Source organism: Oryctolagus cuniculus, chromosome 18 (genome assembly GCF_051225735.1).
Source record: "Oryctolagus cuniculus isolate XC-2025 breed Fujian yellow rabbit chromosome 18, ASM5122573v1, whole genome shotgun sequence".
NCBI lineage: Eukaryota > Metazoa > Chordata > Mammalia > Lagomorpha > Leporidae > Oryctolagus > Oryctolagus cuniculus.
In genome coordinates, this window is record NC_142884.1 from 25122786 (window position 1) to 25136916 (window position 14131).

At 60.1% G+C, this 14131-nt stretch overlaps 1 protein-coding gene across 3 annotated transcripts in view; it reads left to right on the forward strand.

The window, feature by feature from the left end:
• WTIP (WT1 interacting protein) overlaps positions 1–13828 on the forward strand; it is a 28483-nt gene extending 14655 nt beyond the window's left edge. For 2 of the 3 annotated variants that reach the window (XR_016224730.1, XM_070063227.2), the window contains exon 8: positions 1211–2239. Coding sequence is in view for 2 of the 3 variants with exons in the window: in XM_070063227.2 (XP_069919328.2) it covers positions 1211–1351 (141 nt within the window). In the remaining variant the exon portion in view is untranslated. Of the gene's footprint in view, positions 1–1210; positions 2240–11987 lie in introns of those variants that run through there. The other variant, XM_089319139.1, reaches the window with a different exon arrangement.
• The last annotated feature ends 303 nt before the right edge of the window (positions 13829–14131 follow it).

Genomic DNA, 14131 nt, shown 5'->3' on the forward strand with positions numbered 1-14131 from the left:
GGAAAACAATAGATCAGTCTTCCATCTGTTGTTTCACTCCCCAAATGGCTGCAACGGCTGGGGCTGGCCCAGAGAGAAGCCAGGAGCCTGGAACTTCATCCGGGTCTCCCAGTGGGTCATCCTCCACTGCTTTCCCGGGCCATAGCAGGGAGCCGGAGCAGAAGTGGAGCCGTGGGATTTGAGCTGGGGCTCGGATCCGGGATGCCGGCGTCCCAGCCGTGGCCCACCGTGTTGTGCTGTGAGGCTGACCCCACTCTGAGATTACCAGCCTGCCTCGCTTCCATTGAGCGGCTGAGAGTCACGCGGTTGGCTGTGTTCTCATCGCGGAAGGCGGGAGGTGACGTCCAGCTCCTGCGGCTCCTTCATGGCAGGGTGCAGCTGGGGGCGGGGGTCTTCCAGAGAGGGCACGCAGGGGCAGAGGGCCCGGGGTGCCCTGACAACACGGATATTTAGGGGATGGCTGGAGGCGAGGCGGCCACGGAGAGGAGGACGGGCGAGAGGGGGTTGGGTCACCGAGCCCAGGAGGGAGAGAACCGACGAGGATGCCGGGTGGGGGCAGAGGAGGAGGGTGGGGAACAGCGGGGCTCCAGTCCCCCCCGACCCCGTGCAGTCACGGCCTCTGCGCCTCTGCCCATGCAGCTGTCCTGTGCACTGCCCTGTCCCCTCGGGGTGGCCAGGCACACTCCTTTCAAGAGGTTGATGCTGAGGGCCTGGGAGCAGCCGGCTGCTGGTGGTGCTGGCGCCCCCCGGGGACCCCTGCGTGGGAGCTGGGGTCTGCAGGCCACTTTGCCCTCTCTCTGTCCTGTGGTCACAGTTTGCAGTCAGGAGAGCCTGGTGGACACTTGATGGGCACCCCCTGGAGGACCCTCCTTTGGGGTGCTCCTCCCCTTCGTCTTCTGCTGCTCCAGGGCTCAGCCAGTGGTCCTTCCCTGCTGAGTTGGGGGAACGCCCTGCTTCAGTTAAGGACCTCGGCGTGGCGGCCTCTTGTCCACTTTCCCTGCCCGGCGCCGCCCGCAGATGCCTGGCCGGTGTGCACTCTGTCCAGCCGGGCGTGTGCCCCAGGGCCCTGAGCCTCCCTCGGAGGCGTGGCCGGGGGTGGTGACAGCCGCAGTCCTCACTGTCTCCGGGGACTGTGACTGCCCAGCCCTGCGCCCACGAGCCCTCGTCCGCTCCCTCCTCACTCGGGGCCCCGGGTTGTGCTCTCCCCTAGGACTGCGGGCTGCAGCTGAGCGGGGAGGACGGACGCCGCTGCTACCCCCTGGAGGGCCACCTGCTGTGCCGCCGCTGCCACCTGCGGCGCCTCCGGCCGGGCCCGCTGCCCTCGCCCGCAGTGCACGTCACAGAGCTCTGAGCAGGGCTGTGGAGGAAGGGCTGGCCGGGGACCCAGGTCCCTGTCATGGCGGGCCTGGCCGCCTCCACCCCACACTGCTCCCCACACCCCCAGCTGCTGTCCTGTCCGTGGGGGCCGGCCCCCCGCGGTGAAGCTACTTCTATTTATTCACCGTTTGTGCCTCCTCCAGTTGCTTTCCTCTGGGACCTGCTGTCTCCCCCCGCCCCCATGGCCGGCTCTCCTGAGACCCCCGCATGCCCCCTGCACACGTGGGTGACGGGCAGCGGCCTCAGCCCAGCCCCCGTGGCCTCCCTGTTCAGAGGGAGCCTGGGGCCCTGGATGGATGGGCCTGCATTTCTGGGGTGTCTCTGAAAGCAGGGGGCGGTGGGCGGCACGTGTGTGTGCGCATGTGTGCATGTCGGCTGGCCGTGGGTGCCTTGTTTGGTACTGGGGGGGCCGGCCTGTGGGCGCTGTGGGATTCAGCCTTGTCAGCCACAGTTCCCACCCCGCTGCTCACTCCCCTGGCCCCGACTGGGGGGCTGTGCCCCCCCAACGCCTGGCCAAGACGCACCTGCCCCTCAGAGTCCCCGCCGGCCCCGGGTCTGGGTCCGGAGGGAGCTCGAGGCCGGGAAAGCCCCCGGCCGTGTGCACTGGGTCCTGGGCGCCACAACAAAAGGATAGGATCTGACTTAAATTAAGTTCTCATGTGAGGAGATTTTCATTTTCTTAAAAAGAATATAGTTTTCTTCTAAGAACTTGGGCCAAGGTTGTTGTTCCTGAAGAAAGCCACGTGCACTCATGAGCGTCCGACTTGTGGGGCCCGTGGCCGACGTGCAGACGGCAAGAACGCCGCGCTCGGTATTTTTGTATAAATGCCTCCAAAATCCCGGTGTGTGTCTGCCTCTCAGACTCCAGGCTGCGTGTGTCTGTGCGCGTCACCGCCTCACAGCCATGGCAAATACAGCGCCACTGGGTGCGGGCCCCAAGGGACTTGGCTTGTGGGCGGGCCCTGGCCGGGAGGAGCCCTCAGCGTGGTTTTCACGGGAAATTGTGCCCGAAGTCTGCCCTGCCCCCTGTTGGTTACGGCTCTTGCCCACCCCTGCCCCCCGCCGAGGCTGATCTCCAGGGGTGCGCAGACACAAGAAGTTCTTCCCTTGAGCAGAAGCTGGGTCCTGTCCAGGAGGTGAGCAGGGCTTCAGGAGAGCCCTTGGTGGGGGGGACTGAGCGTGCGTGCAGGAGTGGGGGTAGCGCAGCTCTGCTGTGTGGCCATGGGATCCGTGTCCGCCTTGGGAGGGGAGCGTGTGTGCACACTTGCCCTGGGGGACCGTGCAGACCACAGGGAGCAGGCCTGGGGGGACTCCACGATGGGAGAGTGTGACCTGCTGTGGGGTCGGGGGGAAGCTCACCAAGTCCCTGGTTTCCGGAGAGACCCCAGGGAGTGTCTGGGGCCCTGGAGGCCTGGCTGCTCTCCTTCCATCCATGTGGGCTGCCCTCCAGAAGCCTGGGGTGGTCACAGTGGGCTTCTGCAGCCCTGCGAAGAGGCTGGCCCTAGGGGACAGGGGTCCCCCTGCGCCTCCCGGGGCTGCAGCGCCAGGTCCTGGCACAGCTGGTGTGCGGGGGGAAGTGCTCAGCAGGGCTGTGCGCCTGGCGCATGCTCACCTGTCCCCCAGCCAATCGTCCCCACCCCGACGCCCCACCCAGTGTGTTCTCCATCTGCTGTGCAGATGTCCCTGCCCGGCCTGCTGCGGACTCGGCTGGCTCACAGGGCAGCCCGGGAGGCGGGCGGGGTCAAAGGACCCTTGGGCTCTCCCACCTGAGAGCGCTTTGGGGAGAGGAGCGGCCTGGCCCTGTGGTTTTGGGAGGATGGCGGGCACTGGTGGGAAGACGTGGGATTGCACCTTCCTCTCCGTGGGGACAGGGTCTGTGACTGCAGTGGCCACAGCTGGCCCAGCCCCCTGCCCAGCATCTGGCTCCGAAGGAGCAGGTGAGTGCTGGTGAGATGACGCGGTCATAGCGGTCACTGGCCAGTGTGGATACACCGCTCAGGCAGGGTGAGCCCCTGCCCCGCCTTTGGAGAATGAGTACGGTGTGTGGTGCCTCTGTGTCCAGCTGGCGTGGGCCCTGCGTGGGACGGCGGGGCGTGTTGCAGAGGGGGACACGGGATCGACACAGGGGCCGCAGTGTGAGGTCCCTGCAGCGGGGCGAGCAGGCCAGCCTGCCTCTGAGTCGGGCCGCTGCTCGAGCTGCAGGCCCTCTCTGCCCAGGGCCCCAGGGCACGTCCACGTTGAGCGGGTGCCCAGGGCCTGGTCTTCAGCCTGCGGAAAAGTGGCCTCACTCCTTGCACCTCCTCAGGCATGAGCTCGTTGGCCACGGTTGGCCTGGGCCTCCCTGCCGCCGGCACAGGGGGAGGCTCCCGCGTCACTACCCCTCCCCACACGCTGCACTCCGGAGCCGAACTCCCCCTCCCCGGCCCGTGGAGCCACCGTCTGCTTTTTCTTTTCCAATTTTACATTCACGAATGTCTATACAAGCGCCTCAGAAACCCTGTGGGAAAAAGGCGAAGTAAAAAGACATTTATTTTGATGCAAAAAAATTTGAAATCACGTAGTTTTTCATAGCACATGTTTTTTTTTTTTTTTTTTTACAGGCAGAGTGGACAGTGAGAGAGACAGAGAGAGAAAGGTCTTCCTTTGCCGTTGGTTCACCCTCCAATGGCCACCGCTGCAGCCGGCGCACCGCGCTGATCCGATGGCAGGAGCCAGGAGCCAGGTGCTTTTCCTGGTCTCCCATGGGGTGCAGGGCCCAAGCACCTGGGCCATCCTCCACTGCACTCCCTGGCCATAGCAGAGAGCTGGCCTGGAAGAGGGGCAACCGGGACAGAATCCGGCGCCCCGACCGGGACTAGAACCCGGTGTGCCGGCGCCGCAAGGTGGAGGATAGCCTATTGAGCCACGGCGCTGGCTTCCACAAGCTTTTTGAAGACCGGGTATATGCATGGATTTCAAAAACTTGTCTTTTAATTCCACTTTTTATTGTGAAAAGTATTTTAAGACAAATAGAAAACTGAGCAAGTTTCACTTAGCAAAGTACACCCCAAAGGAAGTCACAGTACAAAGAACGTTCTAAGTCAGGCCTCACCAATCCCCACAGTATTAGCATCGTGCCACAACTCTCAAAACGGACTTTTCGAAAGCTGGACTTAACCTAAAAGATTTCAGGGGCCGGCGCTGTGGCATAGTGGGTTAAGCTGCCGCCTGCCATGCTGGCGTCCCTTATGGGCGCTGGTTCGAGTCCCAGGTGCTCCACTTCCGATCCAGCTCTCTGCTGTGGCCTGGGAAAGCAGTAGAAGATGGCCCAAGTCCTTGGGCCCCTGCACCCACGTGGGAGACCCGGAAGAAGCTCCTGGCTCCTGGCTTCAGGTCGGCGCAGTTCCGGCTGTTGTGGCCAATTGGGGAGTGAACCAGCAGATGGAAGACCTTCCCTTCTCTGCCTCTCCTTCTCTCTCTCTATAACTCTGCCTTTCAAATAAATAAATCTTTAAAAAAATAAAATAAAAACCCTAAGATTTTAAATGAAAATAGAAACTAGAATGAACAAACACGAGAGATGTCTCTCTGAACTGGGAGATCCAGCACTTTGAGTTTCCCAGAAAAGTCTCCCTAAGGCGTGCGTGTGCCGTGGTGTGGCGGGGGACCTCTACATGTTACTTGGGAAAGGCGGGAAATAATTTCAGTTTACTCAGAAAAGTCTGCATGAGACAACACTTTAAAGAGGTCATTCTTCAATCCGGATTTCAAACTCCTGGTGCAGAAGGGTCCCACCAGCTTCCTCGAGGGCAGTAACTGCTCTCCCCGGCTCGCTGGCTGCCCTGTGGAAATTTGAAATAACGCGAATGCTTTTACAACACTGGTCATGCCCGCCCTGCTGTTCTGACCGCCGTCACCAGCGCCGTGACAGCCACTCAGCGACCAGCTCTCCCGCCGCCACAGGTGCCTGGCCTGCCTCCCCTGGCTGCCCTCGGCTGTGGGTTCAGGAAGGGTTCTGTGTGTGCGTGCTGCCCGCTGGCACCACAGTGCTGCACACTGCCGCCACAGCGCCCTCGTGGGCGGCCAGCTCCACCGTCCCTCTCCCATCCGGGCCGGCTCAGTGTGCACTCTCGGTGGGTTAAGTGCAGAGTCGTGGGTGTCGTTCTCGGTCGCTGTGTGTGGCAGCCCTCTCGCGTGGACGCCGTGGCCGGGGGTACTCTGCACCGCGACCCCACTGTCTGTGTCTGTGGTCGTACATTCCTGAGTGGTGAAGCCGTAGCGACAGCTGCAGCCGCACGGCACCAGTTTCCCTCCGGGCCGTGCCAGGCCGGCCGCTGAACAGACCTGAGCTTCCGGGAGGATCTGACGGGGACCTCGCTCCCGCCTGACTGCGCTGGGGCACCCCAGTGCGTCTGCGCCCTGCTCTCTCCCTGGGCTTCCCCAGCGCCTTCTCTGCCAGCTCCTGAGAGGCAAACCGCGCCAGGCCTCCCCTTGACCTCGCCCTGGGGAGCCACAGGCATCGTGATCCCGTTTGGCAGCATTTCCGACTGCGAGAAAAACGATTTCTTCCTTTGTGCATGGAACGCGAGTCCCCGAAGCCGCAGGAAGCATCATGAGTGGTGTCGGCGCTGTTTGGACCGCGGTGCCTCACCCAGTCCACCTCGGCTCTGAGCCTGGGACACCTCAGTGAACCCGTGCCCCGTGCTCGCCCTGTCTCTTCAGGGCCGGTTTTACCTCATCTTCTGATTCAAGTTCAACAGACACCTCTCCACTCTGCCCGGCATCTCTAGTGCTGACAAAACCGACACCCGTGAGCGCACACACACTGTGCAGCCAGGCGTGCTCTGCGATAGGGCAGGACCAGGGCAGGCCACAGAGCCGTAATTCCACTTTCTGTGAACCTGACCGAGACAGAGCGGACTTCCACCCACTGGTTCCGCGCCCCCCCCCCTTTTTTTAGAGAGATTTATTTATTTATTTGAAAGGCAGAGTTACAGAGAAGCAGAGAGAGAGAGAGATCTTCCATCCGGTGGTTCACTTCCCTAAACGGCTGCAATGGCCAGAGCTACGAAGCCAGGAGCAGGTGCAGGGGCCCAAGAACTTGGGCCATCTTCCACAGCTTTCCCAGGCCATAGCAGAGAGCTGGATCGGAAGTGGAGCAGCCGGGTCTCGAACTGGTGCCCATATGGGATGCCAGCACTGCAGGCAGCCACTTTACCTGTTACGCCACAGCGGGGTCCCTGGTTCACTTTCCAAATGACTGCAACAGCTGGGGCTAGGCCAGACTGAAGCCAAGAGCCAGGAGCCCCACCCAAGACTCCCACACAGGTGGCCTCCCAGGCTGTGTGTTAGCAGGAAGCTGGGTGGGAGGTGGAGGTGGGTGTCCTGAGCAGCTTAAACCCACTAGGCCACAGAACCTGCCCCTCCAGGTATTCTCACCACGTGTACACATATAACTCAATTTTTCCCTAGAACTTTTGACGTATGTTTGTACATATTGGTGCAGCCAGCTTAGGCAATCCCGTGTGCTTCCTTGTTCTTTCTGGCCCGGAGAGTTCGCATTCTTTTGCCAAGACGCCGGCAGTGGGGCTGCAGGTCTGGGTTCAGGGTCTCGTTGTTGAGCTCCTGTGCAGATGCAGATGAGGCTTGTGGGATGCAGGACACCTGGGAACTGAAGGGACACGGTGTCTGCCTTTTTTTCTTTTAAGATTTATTTATTATTATTATTATTATTATTTTGACAGGCAGAGTGGACAGTGAGAGAGAGAGACAGAGAGAAAGGTCTTCCTTTGCCGTTGGTTCACCCTCCAATGGCCACTGCGGCTGGCGCGCTGCGGCCGGCACACCACGCTGATCCGAAGCCAGGAGCCAGGTGCTTCTCCTGGTCTCCCATGGGGTGCAGGGCCCAAGGACTTGGGCCGTCCTCCACTGCACTCCCGGGCCACAGCAGAGAGCTGGCCTAGAAGAGGGGCAACCGGGACAGAATCTGACGTCCAGACCGGGACTAGAACCCGGTGTGCCAGCGCCGCTAGGCGGAGGATTAGCCTAGTGAGCCGCGGCGCCGGCCTTGATTTCTTTCTAACACCTCGTAACATGTTTTGTATTTAACTGACTCCTCCAATTCTCTTATTTCTCCCTTTCTCCTTCCTTTAGAATTATTTTCTCATCCCACTTTATATTTTTAGAAATTATATACTCAAGAGGCCGATGCTATGGCATTGTGGACTAAGCTTCTGCCTGTGTCACCAACATCTTACATGTGCACTGGTTCAGGCCCTGGCTGCTCCACTTCCGATCCTGCTCTCCGCTATGGCTTGGGAAAGCAGTGGAGGATGGCCCAAGTGCTTGGGCCCTTGTACCCATGTGGGAGACCGGGAAGAAGCTCCTGGCTCCTGGCTTCAGATCAGCCCAGCTCCGGCCATTGCGGCCATTTGAGGAGTGAACCAGCAGATGGAAGACCTTTGTGTTTCTCCCTCTCTCTGAAACTCTACCTCTCAAATAAATAAAATTTAAAAAAAAGAAAGATATACTCAGTGCGTTTCCTTTTGGTGCACGTGGGCTAAGCTTCGTAAGGCGCTCCTGCTCGAGGAAGCACAGAGCGGTGCTCCACCTGCTGCCTCCGTGGAGTCTCTGCTGGCTGTGGCTCTTCCTGAGAAGCAAGCAGGCGGGGTCCCGGGCAGGCCTGCGTTCGCACCAGGAAGCCAGACCCCAGGCCTGTGCAGCCCGCGGGGTATTTGGGATTTGATCTTGAGGTGACCATGTGACAGTCCTCTCAGAACTAGAAGGCAAGGAGGCTGGGGGGCTCAGAGCTTTTTTATTATTTTTTTTAAATTTTTTTTGACAGGCAGAGTCAGACAGTGAGAGAGAGCGAGAGACAGAGACAGAGAGAGAGACAGAGAGAAAGGTCTTCCTTTCATTGGTTCACCCCCCAAGTGGCCGCTACAGCCGGCACGTTGCAGATAGCATGCTTCGTCGATCTGAAGCTAGAAGCCAGGTGCCCCCTCCTGGTCTCCCATGGGGTGCAGGGCCCAAGCACTTGGCCATCCTCCACTGCACTCCCAGGCCACAGCAGAGAGCTGGCCTGGAAGAGGGGCAACCGGGACAGAATCTGGCGCCCCAACCGGGACTAGAACCTGGTGTGCCGGCGTTGCAAGGCGGAGGATTAGCCTAGTGAGCTGCAGCACTGGCCTATTATTATTATTTTTTAAGATTGATTTATTTGAAAGGAAGAGAGAGAGACAGGGAGCGAGAGAGAGAGTCTTCCATCTACTGGTTCACTCCCCAAATAGACACAACAGTCAGGGCTGGGCCAGGCTGCAGCCAGGAGCCTGGAACTCCATCCAGGTCTCCCACGTGGGTGGCCCTTGGCCCATCTTCCACTGCCTTCCCAGGTTCATCAGCAGGGAGCTGGATCGGAAGTGGAGCGGCCGGAGTCTAAATGGCACTCACAGGGGATGCAGGTGTCACAGGCTGTGGCTTAACCCCCTGTGCTACAGCACTGGCCTCAGGGTCTGCACTGGGTGGGCGCTGTCATGTGGGCAGTAACTCCCTGATGCTTTTGGGGTGAAGCCAGCCATGGCTCAGCAGCCTCCAGGTGCTGGGACAGCCACCAAGCAGGGCCGAGGGTGCCTGTGTTTGAGGAGGGAGACGCCTGCTTGGGGGGAGGGGTGGCAAGGGGACTGGCCACCCTAGCTTCAGGACTCAGCGAGGCTGGGACGGAAGTGAGTGGGGCTTCTGTGGTCTTGGATGGAATTCCGCATGGGGAGGGATGGAGAGCCACAGACTCCGGGCATTTGCCTCTGAGCCCTGCATCCGGAGGGCGTCTAAACCTCAGCTTATTAAAAGGTTCTCTAGGTTGGAGGAAGGCTTTGCGAGCGGAGGGGGCACATGCACGAGGTTGGGATGTCTCTTTGGTGGTCAGAAGCCCCCAGGGGTTCTGGGGTGGCCGAGCAGCAGCTAAGGGACACTCATCTTGCCCCTGTGACGCCCCCTTGCTCACTGCAGCCTGGGGGCAACTCTGATCTACAAGCCCCGGAGTTTTCAAATCTGTAGAATGGGGTGTAGTAGGACACAGCCTGAGTCCCACAGGTGGGGGGACAAGGGGTCCCTGCCCCCAAGCTCTCCCCGTTCCTTGGGCTCCCTTTCGCACCTGCAGAGGCAGGGGTCTCCCATTGCTCCCGGACTCTGGGGAGGGAGCTCAGGGGGTACAAAGCCAGGTGTCCCCTTGGGTAACAGTTTGGGCGGGGTTTGTGTGCCCTGGAAGCTGATCCCAGTGTGGCAATGAAGGGGTGTGGGACCTCTGAGAGGAGGAGCCTATGAGAGGTGGTCAGGTCTCCCAGCAGGGATGAATGCCGGCACCTGGATTCAACCAGGGCTCTGCCAGGCCAAAGGCAGGAGCCCAAAACGCATCTGGGTCTCCCATGTGGGTGACAGAGCCCAGAACTTGAGCCACCACCTGCTGCCCCCACAACACCAAGAGAGTGTACAGCAGGGAGCTAGACTGGAAGTCTGAGCCAGCAACACAGCCGAGCCGGTCTCCCTGCAGAGGGCGGGGCAGCAGAGTGGCTGCTGCTGTGCAGTGTTGGGCACGAGCCCCGGCTCTGAGCCGCAGTGTGCTCACGGTGACGCTGGGACTCACTGCTGCTCTGAAGGTGGCTGGCTGGCTACGCCTGGTTGTGATGCGTGTGTCCTGCGGATCTCGGCCACGGTGACAGAGATCGCACCCCCACCCGCCCCGCCCCACACTGCACCCCTGCAGGAACAACACGGACAGCCCTGGATCCAGCCGCCACTGGCAGTCACGGCAGCCGGCCCCGCTGCACCGCCCGCCTCCCACACCCACGCCCGGTGTCTGGTCCAGCACTGAGTAGACTCTGTGCAATGCGAGCTTTTATTGTTGCCTCCTCCAATGAGAGGCCGCCAGTGCGCGGAGCTGCACCTGCTGACCACGTAGGTGCAGGGTGGCCCTGGGTTTCTGGCCGGGAGGGCTCCCTTAACAAAGAGGATCTGAGAAGATTTTATTCTGCAAAGAGAAGTCGGGACACCTGGTGAGGCCAGGGCTAAGAGACACCTGCAGGACGCAGGCACAGGGCACTTCCTGGGGAGGAGCTGCAGCCTGGCACTGGATCTGGGCAGCTAAAGGCAGATCCTCTCCTGCACCTGGGTGCCTGAGAAGCTCTCCTAAAAATCCCTCCCTTGATGAGGAATGAGGGGGAGGTTCTCTGTGGGGGGTGCAGGCGAGGCTGGGACAGGCAGGGGCTACACGGAAGGCCTGGCAAGGCGGCAGTGGCACCGGGGGCCTCCAGGAACACGCAGACCCCAGTCCGCTGGCCCCTTCTGTCTCTGCACACTTGCAGCCTAGCAGTGCCTGTCCCCGCCTGTGCTCCACCTGCAGAGTCAGGGTTTCCTCTGCTTCTCCCCAGCCGCCACCAGGCCCCGGAGGACAGGAGGGGCTGTTGGAGGCCTGGTTCCAGGCTCGGGAGCCCCAGATGGCCCTTTGGGGTCCAGGGAAAAGGAAACATGAGGTCTGGGGGTGGAGGAGGGCACCCGAGGGGTCAAGCGGCCACCGCTTGAAGAAGATTCGGGCTCGGGCGCTGGAGAGGCTGCTAACAGCCCTGGAAAGCAGTGGAAGACGGCCCCAATATGTGGGCCGCTGCTCCCGCATGGGAGCCCCAGTTGGAATTCTGGTTCCTGACCTTGGCTTGGCATAGAACTGGACCTCAAGGACTTTTGGGGAATCAACCGGTAGATGAAGGATTTGTCTCTCTATCTCTTTCACTGTCACTCTACCTTTTGAATAAATAAATAATTCCTTTTTAAAAAGATTTATTTATTTATTTATTGAAAGTAAGAGTTAAACAGAGACAGGAGAGGCAGAGAGAGAGAGAGAGAGAGGTCTTCCATCCGCTGGTTCACTCCCAAGATGGCCACAGAGAGAGAGAGAGAGAGAGAGAGGTCTTCCATCCGCTGGTTCACTCCCAAGATGGCCACAATGGCCGGAGCTGTGCCGATCCAAAGCCAGGAGCCAGGAGCTTCTTCTGTGCAAAGAGCTAGATCGAAACAGGAGCACCTGGGACTAGAACCGGTGCCCATATGGGATGCCAGTGCCTCAGCCAGGGCGTTAGCCCACTGGGCCGCTGTGCCAGCCCCAATAGTTCCTTTTTAAACACAGGAAGCTGGGGCCGGTGCTGCGGCTGTGGTGTAGTGAGTTAAAGCCTCCGCCTGCAGTGCTGGCATTCCATATGGGAGCCAGCTTGAGTCCCGGCTGCTCCACTTCCCATCGAGCTCTCTGCTATGGCCTGGGAAGGCAGTAGAAGATGGCCCAAGTCCTTGGGCCCCTGCACCTGCATGGGAGACCAATAAGAAGCTCCTGGTTCCTGCCTTTGGATCGGCACAGCTGTGGCTATTGGGGCCAGTTGAGGAGTGAACCAGCAGATGGAAGACCTCTCTCTCTCTCTCTCTCTCTCTCTCTCTCTCTCTCTCTCCCTCTCCTGTGTGTAATTCTGACTTTCAAATAAATAAATAAATCTTAAAAAAAAACAGTAAGCTTATTTCAGTGCAAAAATTTTGAACACATATGACTTTTTCGTAAAATGCATCTTTCATTACTTTTTTTTTTTTTTTTTTTACAGGCAGAGTGGACAGTGAGAGAGAGAAACAGAGAGAAAGGTCTTCCCTTGCTGTTGGTTCACCCTCAAATGGCCGTCACGGCTGGCAGGCTACAGCTGGCACACTGCGCTGATCCGAAGGCAGGAGCCAGGTGCTTATCCTGGTCTCCCATGGGGTGCAGGGCCCAAGCACTTGGGCCATCCTCCACTGCACTCCCGGGCCATAGCAGAGAGCTGGCCTGGAAGAGGGGCAACCGGGACAGAATCTGGCGCCCCGACCGGGACTAGAACCCAATGTGCTGGTGGCGCTAGGCGGAGGATTAGCCTCAAGCCCGCTTTCACCGACTCCCGGCGTCTGTGTGGTGACTCCATGCCTCTAGCCGCCACCAGGCTCCTCCTCTCAGAAACGACTCCACTGCAACATTGTTGAGAAATCAACTGCAACAGTGCACATGTGGAAGAAGCTGGACTCAGGGGCCGAGGCAGGGGATGGACCCCGGGTGGTCCAGGAGGGGATGCACGTGCCCAGTGGTGTCTTCCCCACGTTGCCTGCCCTGGGGTTGTCATCAGGGACAGGGCCCAGTCCTCCTCCAGCCCCATCTCACTCGGGCTCCTGCTGGGGGATGCTGTCTGCCATGAGACCCTCACCAGAAGCTGGTGCCGTGCCACGCTCTCGGGCTGGTCAAGCCACAGGCAAAGTGAACTTCTTTCATTTTCTAAGCAACGCGGCTTCAGGTATTTTGCTATTGCCACACAGAGTGGCCAGGACTCCCCTCCAACTTCAGCTAAATGCCCTCCAATGTCCCTGAAGGGTTTCTGAGAAAGCCTCTTCCCGAAGCATCAGGGGTTCCCCATTCCGGATTTTAGTTGAGGTCTCCCTAAACCTGCTCTGGCTTCCTGTGCCCCCTAAACCCCCAGGTCTGAGTCCTCTGTTAGGGGTGGCTGGGGGTCCAGGCAGAGGCCAGCTCAGCAGCACTGCTCACGGCACCTGGGAGTCCGGCAGGACTTCGAGTCCCTCAGGTCAACCTCTAGAGCCATCGCGGGGCCTCATCTGTGTCCTGGGAGACAGGAGCCGAGCAGGAGCTGGGAAATGCTGAGTCTGCGAATTCACCTCTGTCCTTACAGGGCTCTGGAGCCGCCCCTACATTTCAGGTGAGCCGTGGCCCGCGTGCCCGGCTGAGAGCTGTGGCTACACGGCCACAGAGATCACCTCTGACAGTGGTGCTTGTGGGAGAGCAAGGTGACCTGCGTGCTAGGGCCCTTCCCGCCCACAGCACATGAGCTCAGCACACAGACCAGGCCCCTCCAGCACGCTGCGGCAGCCCTTCCTGGAGAACCTCTCTGAGTCCCAGGGCCAAGGGCTCTGCTCCCGTGGTGCTCACACACAGGCACAGCCGAGAGCAAGTCCCTCTCACCTCCACCGAGAATCCATGCGATTCTATCAAATGTGCCTCCTGCCTACGCTACCGACACCTGGTCAGTTGGGCAGTAGACGCACTGCTGGCCACTGGTCGCCTCCCAGCCCACAGTGCACATCCTCTCCCACGTGGGAGAGCCATGTGGGGTCAAGCCAGAGATGCTGCAGCCATGGCCGCCCAGGTCTAGGGGAGAGCACAGAGGTGACACAGGCCCTCCAACCACGGCTGTTCCTATTGTGCCGATCTGTCCCAGAGGTCACGGGCACTCACGGCTGCTGCTCTCCCACCCTGGCCCAGTCCCCACAGGGCACAGCTGAATCTCAGGCATTGCCTGCAGGGTCCTGAGTGGGTCTCTGCCTGGGGCTGGGGGCTGTGGAACCACCCATCTCCCCAGGAACACGGGGAAGCTTGCTGCCGCTGGGCGCCGGGATCACAAACTGGAGCAAACTCCTTTCCATGGAACAATTTAATACAGGCTCAGCACCACCTGAGGGTGGCGGTGGGGGAGGGGGCAGGGAGGAGAGTACAGTGGCTCCTGGCACGGCTGTTGTCTTCCAGTGTCAGGGTGTCCTGGCCCCAGGAAGAGCCTGGGCGGTGGGGGCTCAACCAAGTGCATAGGATGCCGTGAAGACACACGGAAGGCTGCTGCCCAGCCTGGGCAGGACAGATGCTGGACTCGGCCTCTCTTCTAGGAGGCACCCATCATCCAGGTGCCCCAAGGAAGAGGTAAGGAGGCCTCTGGCCAGGGAG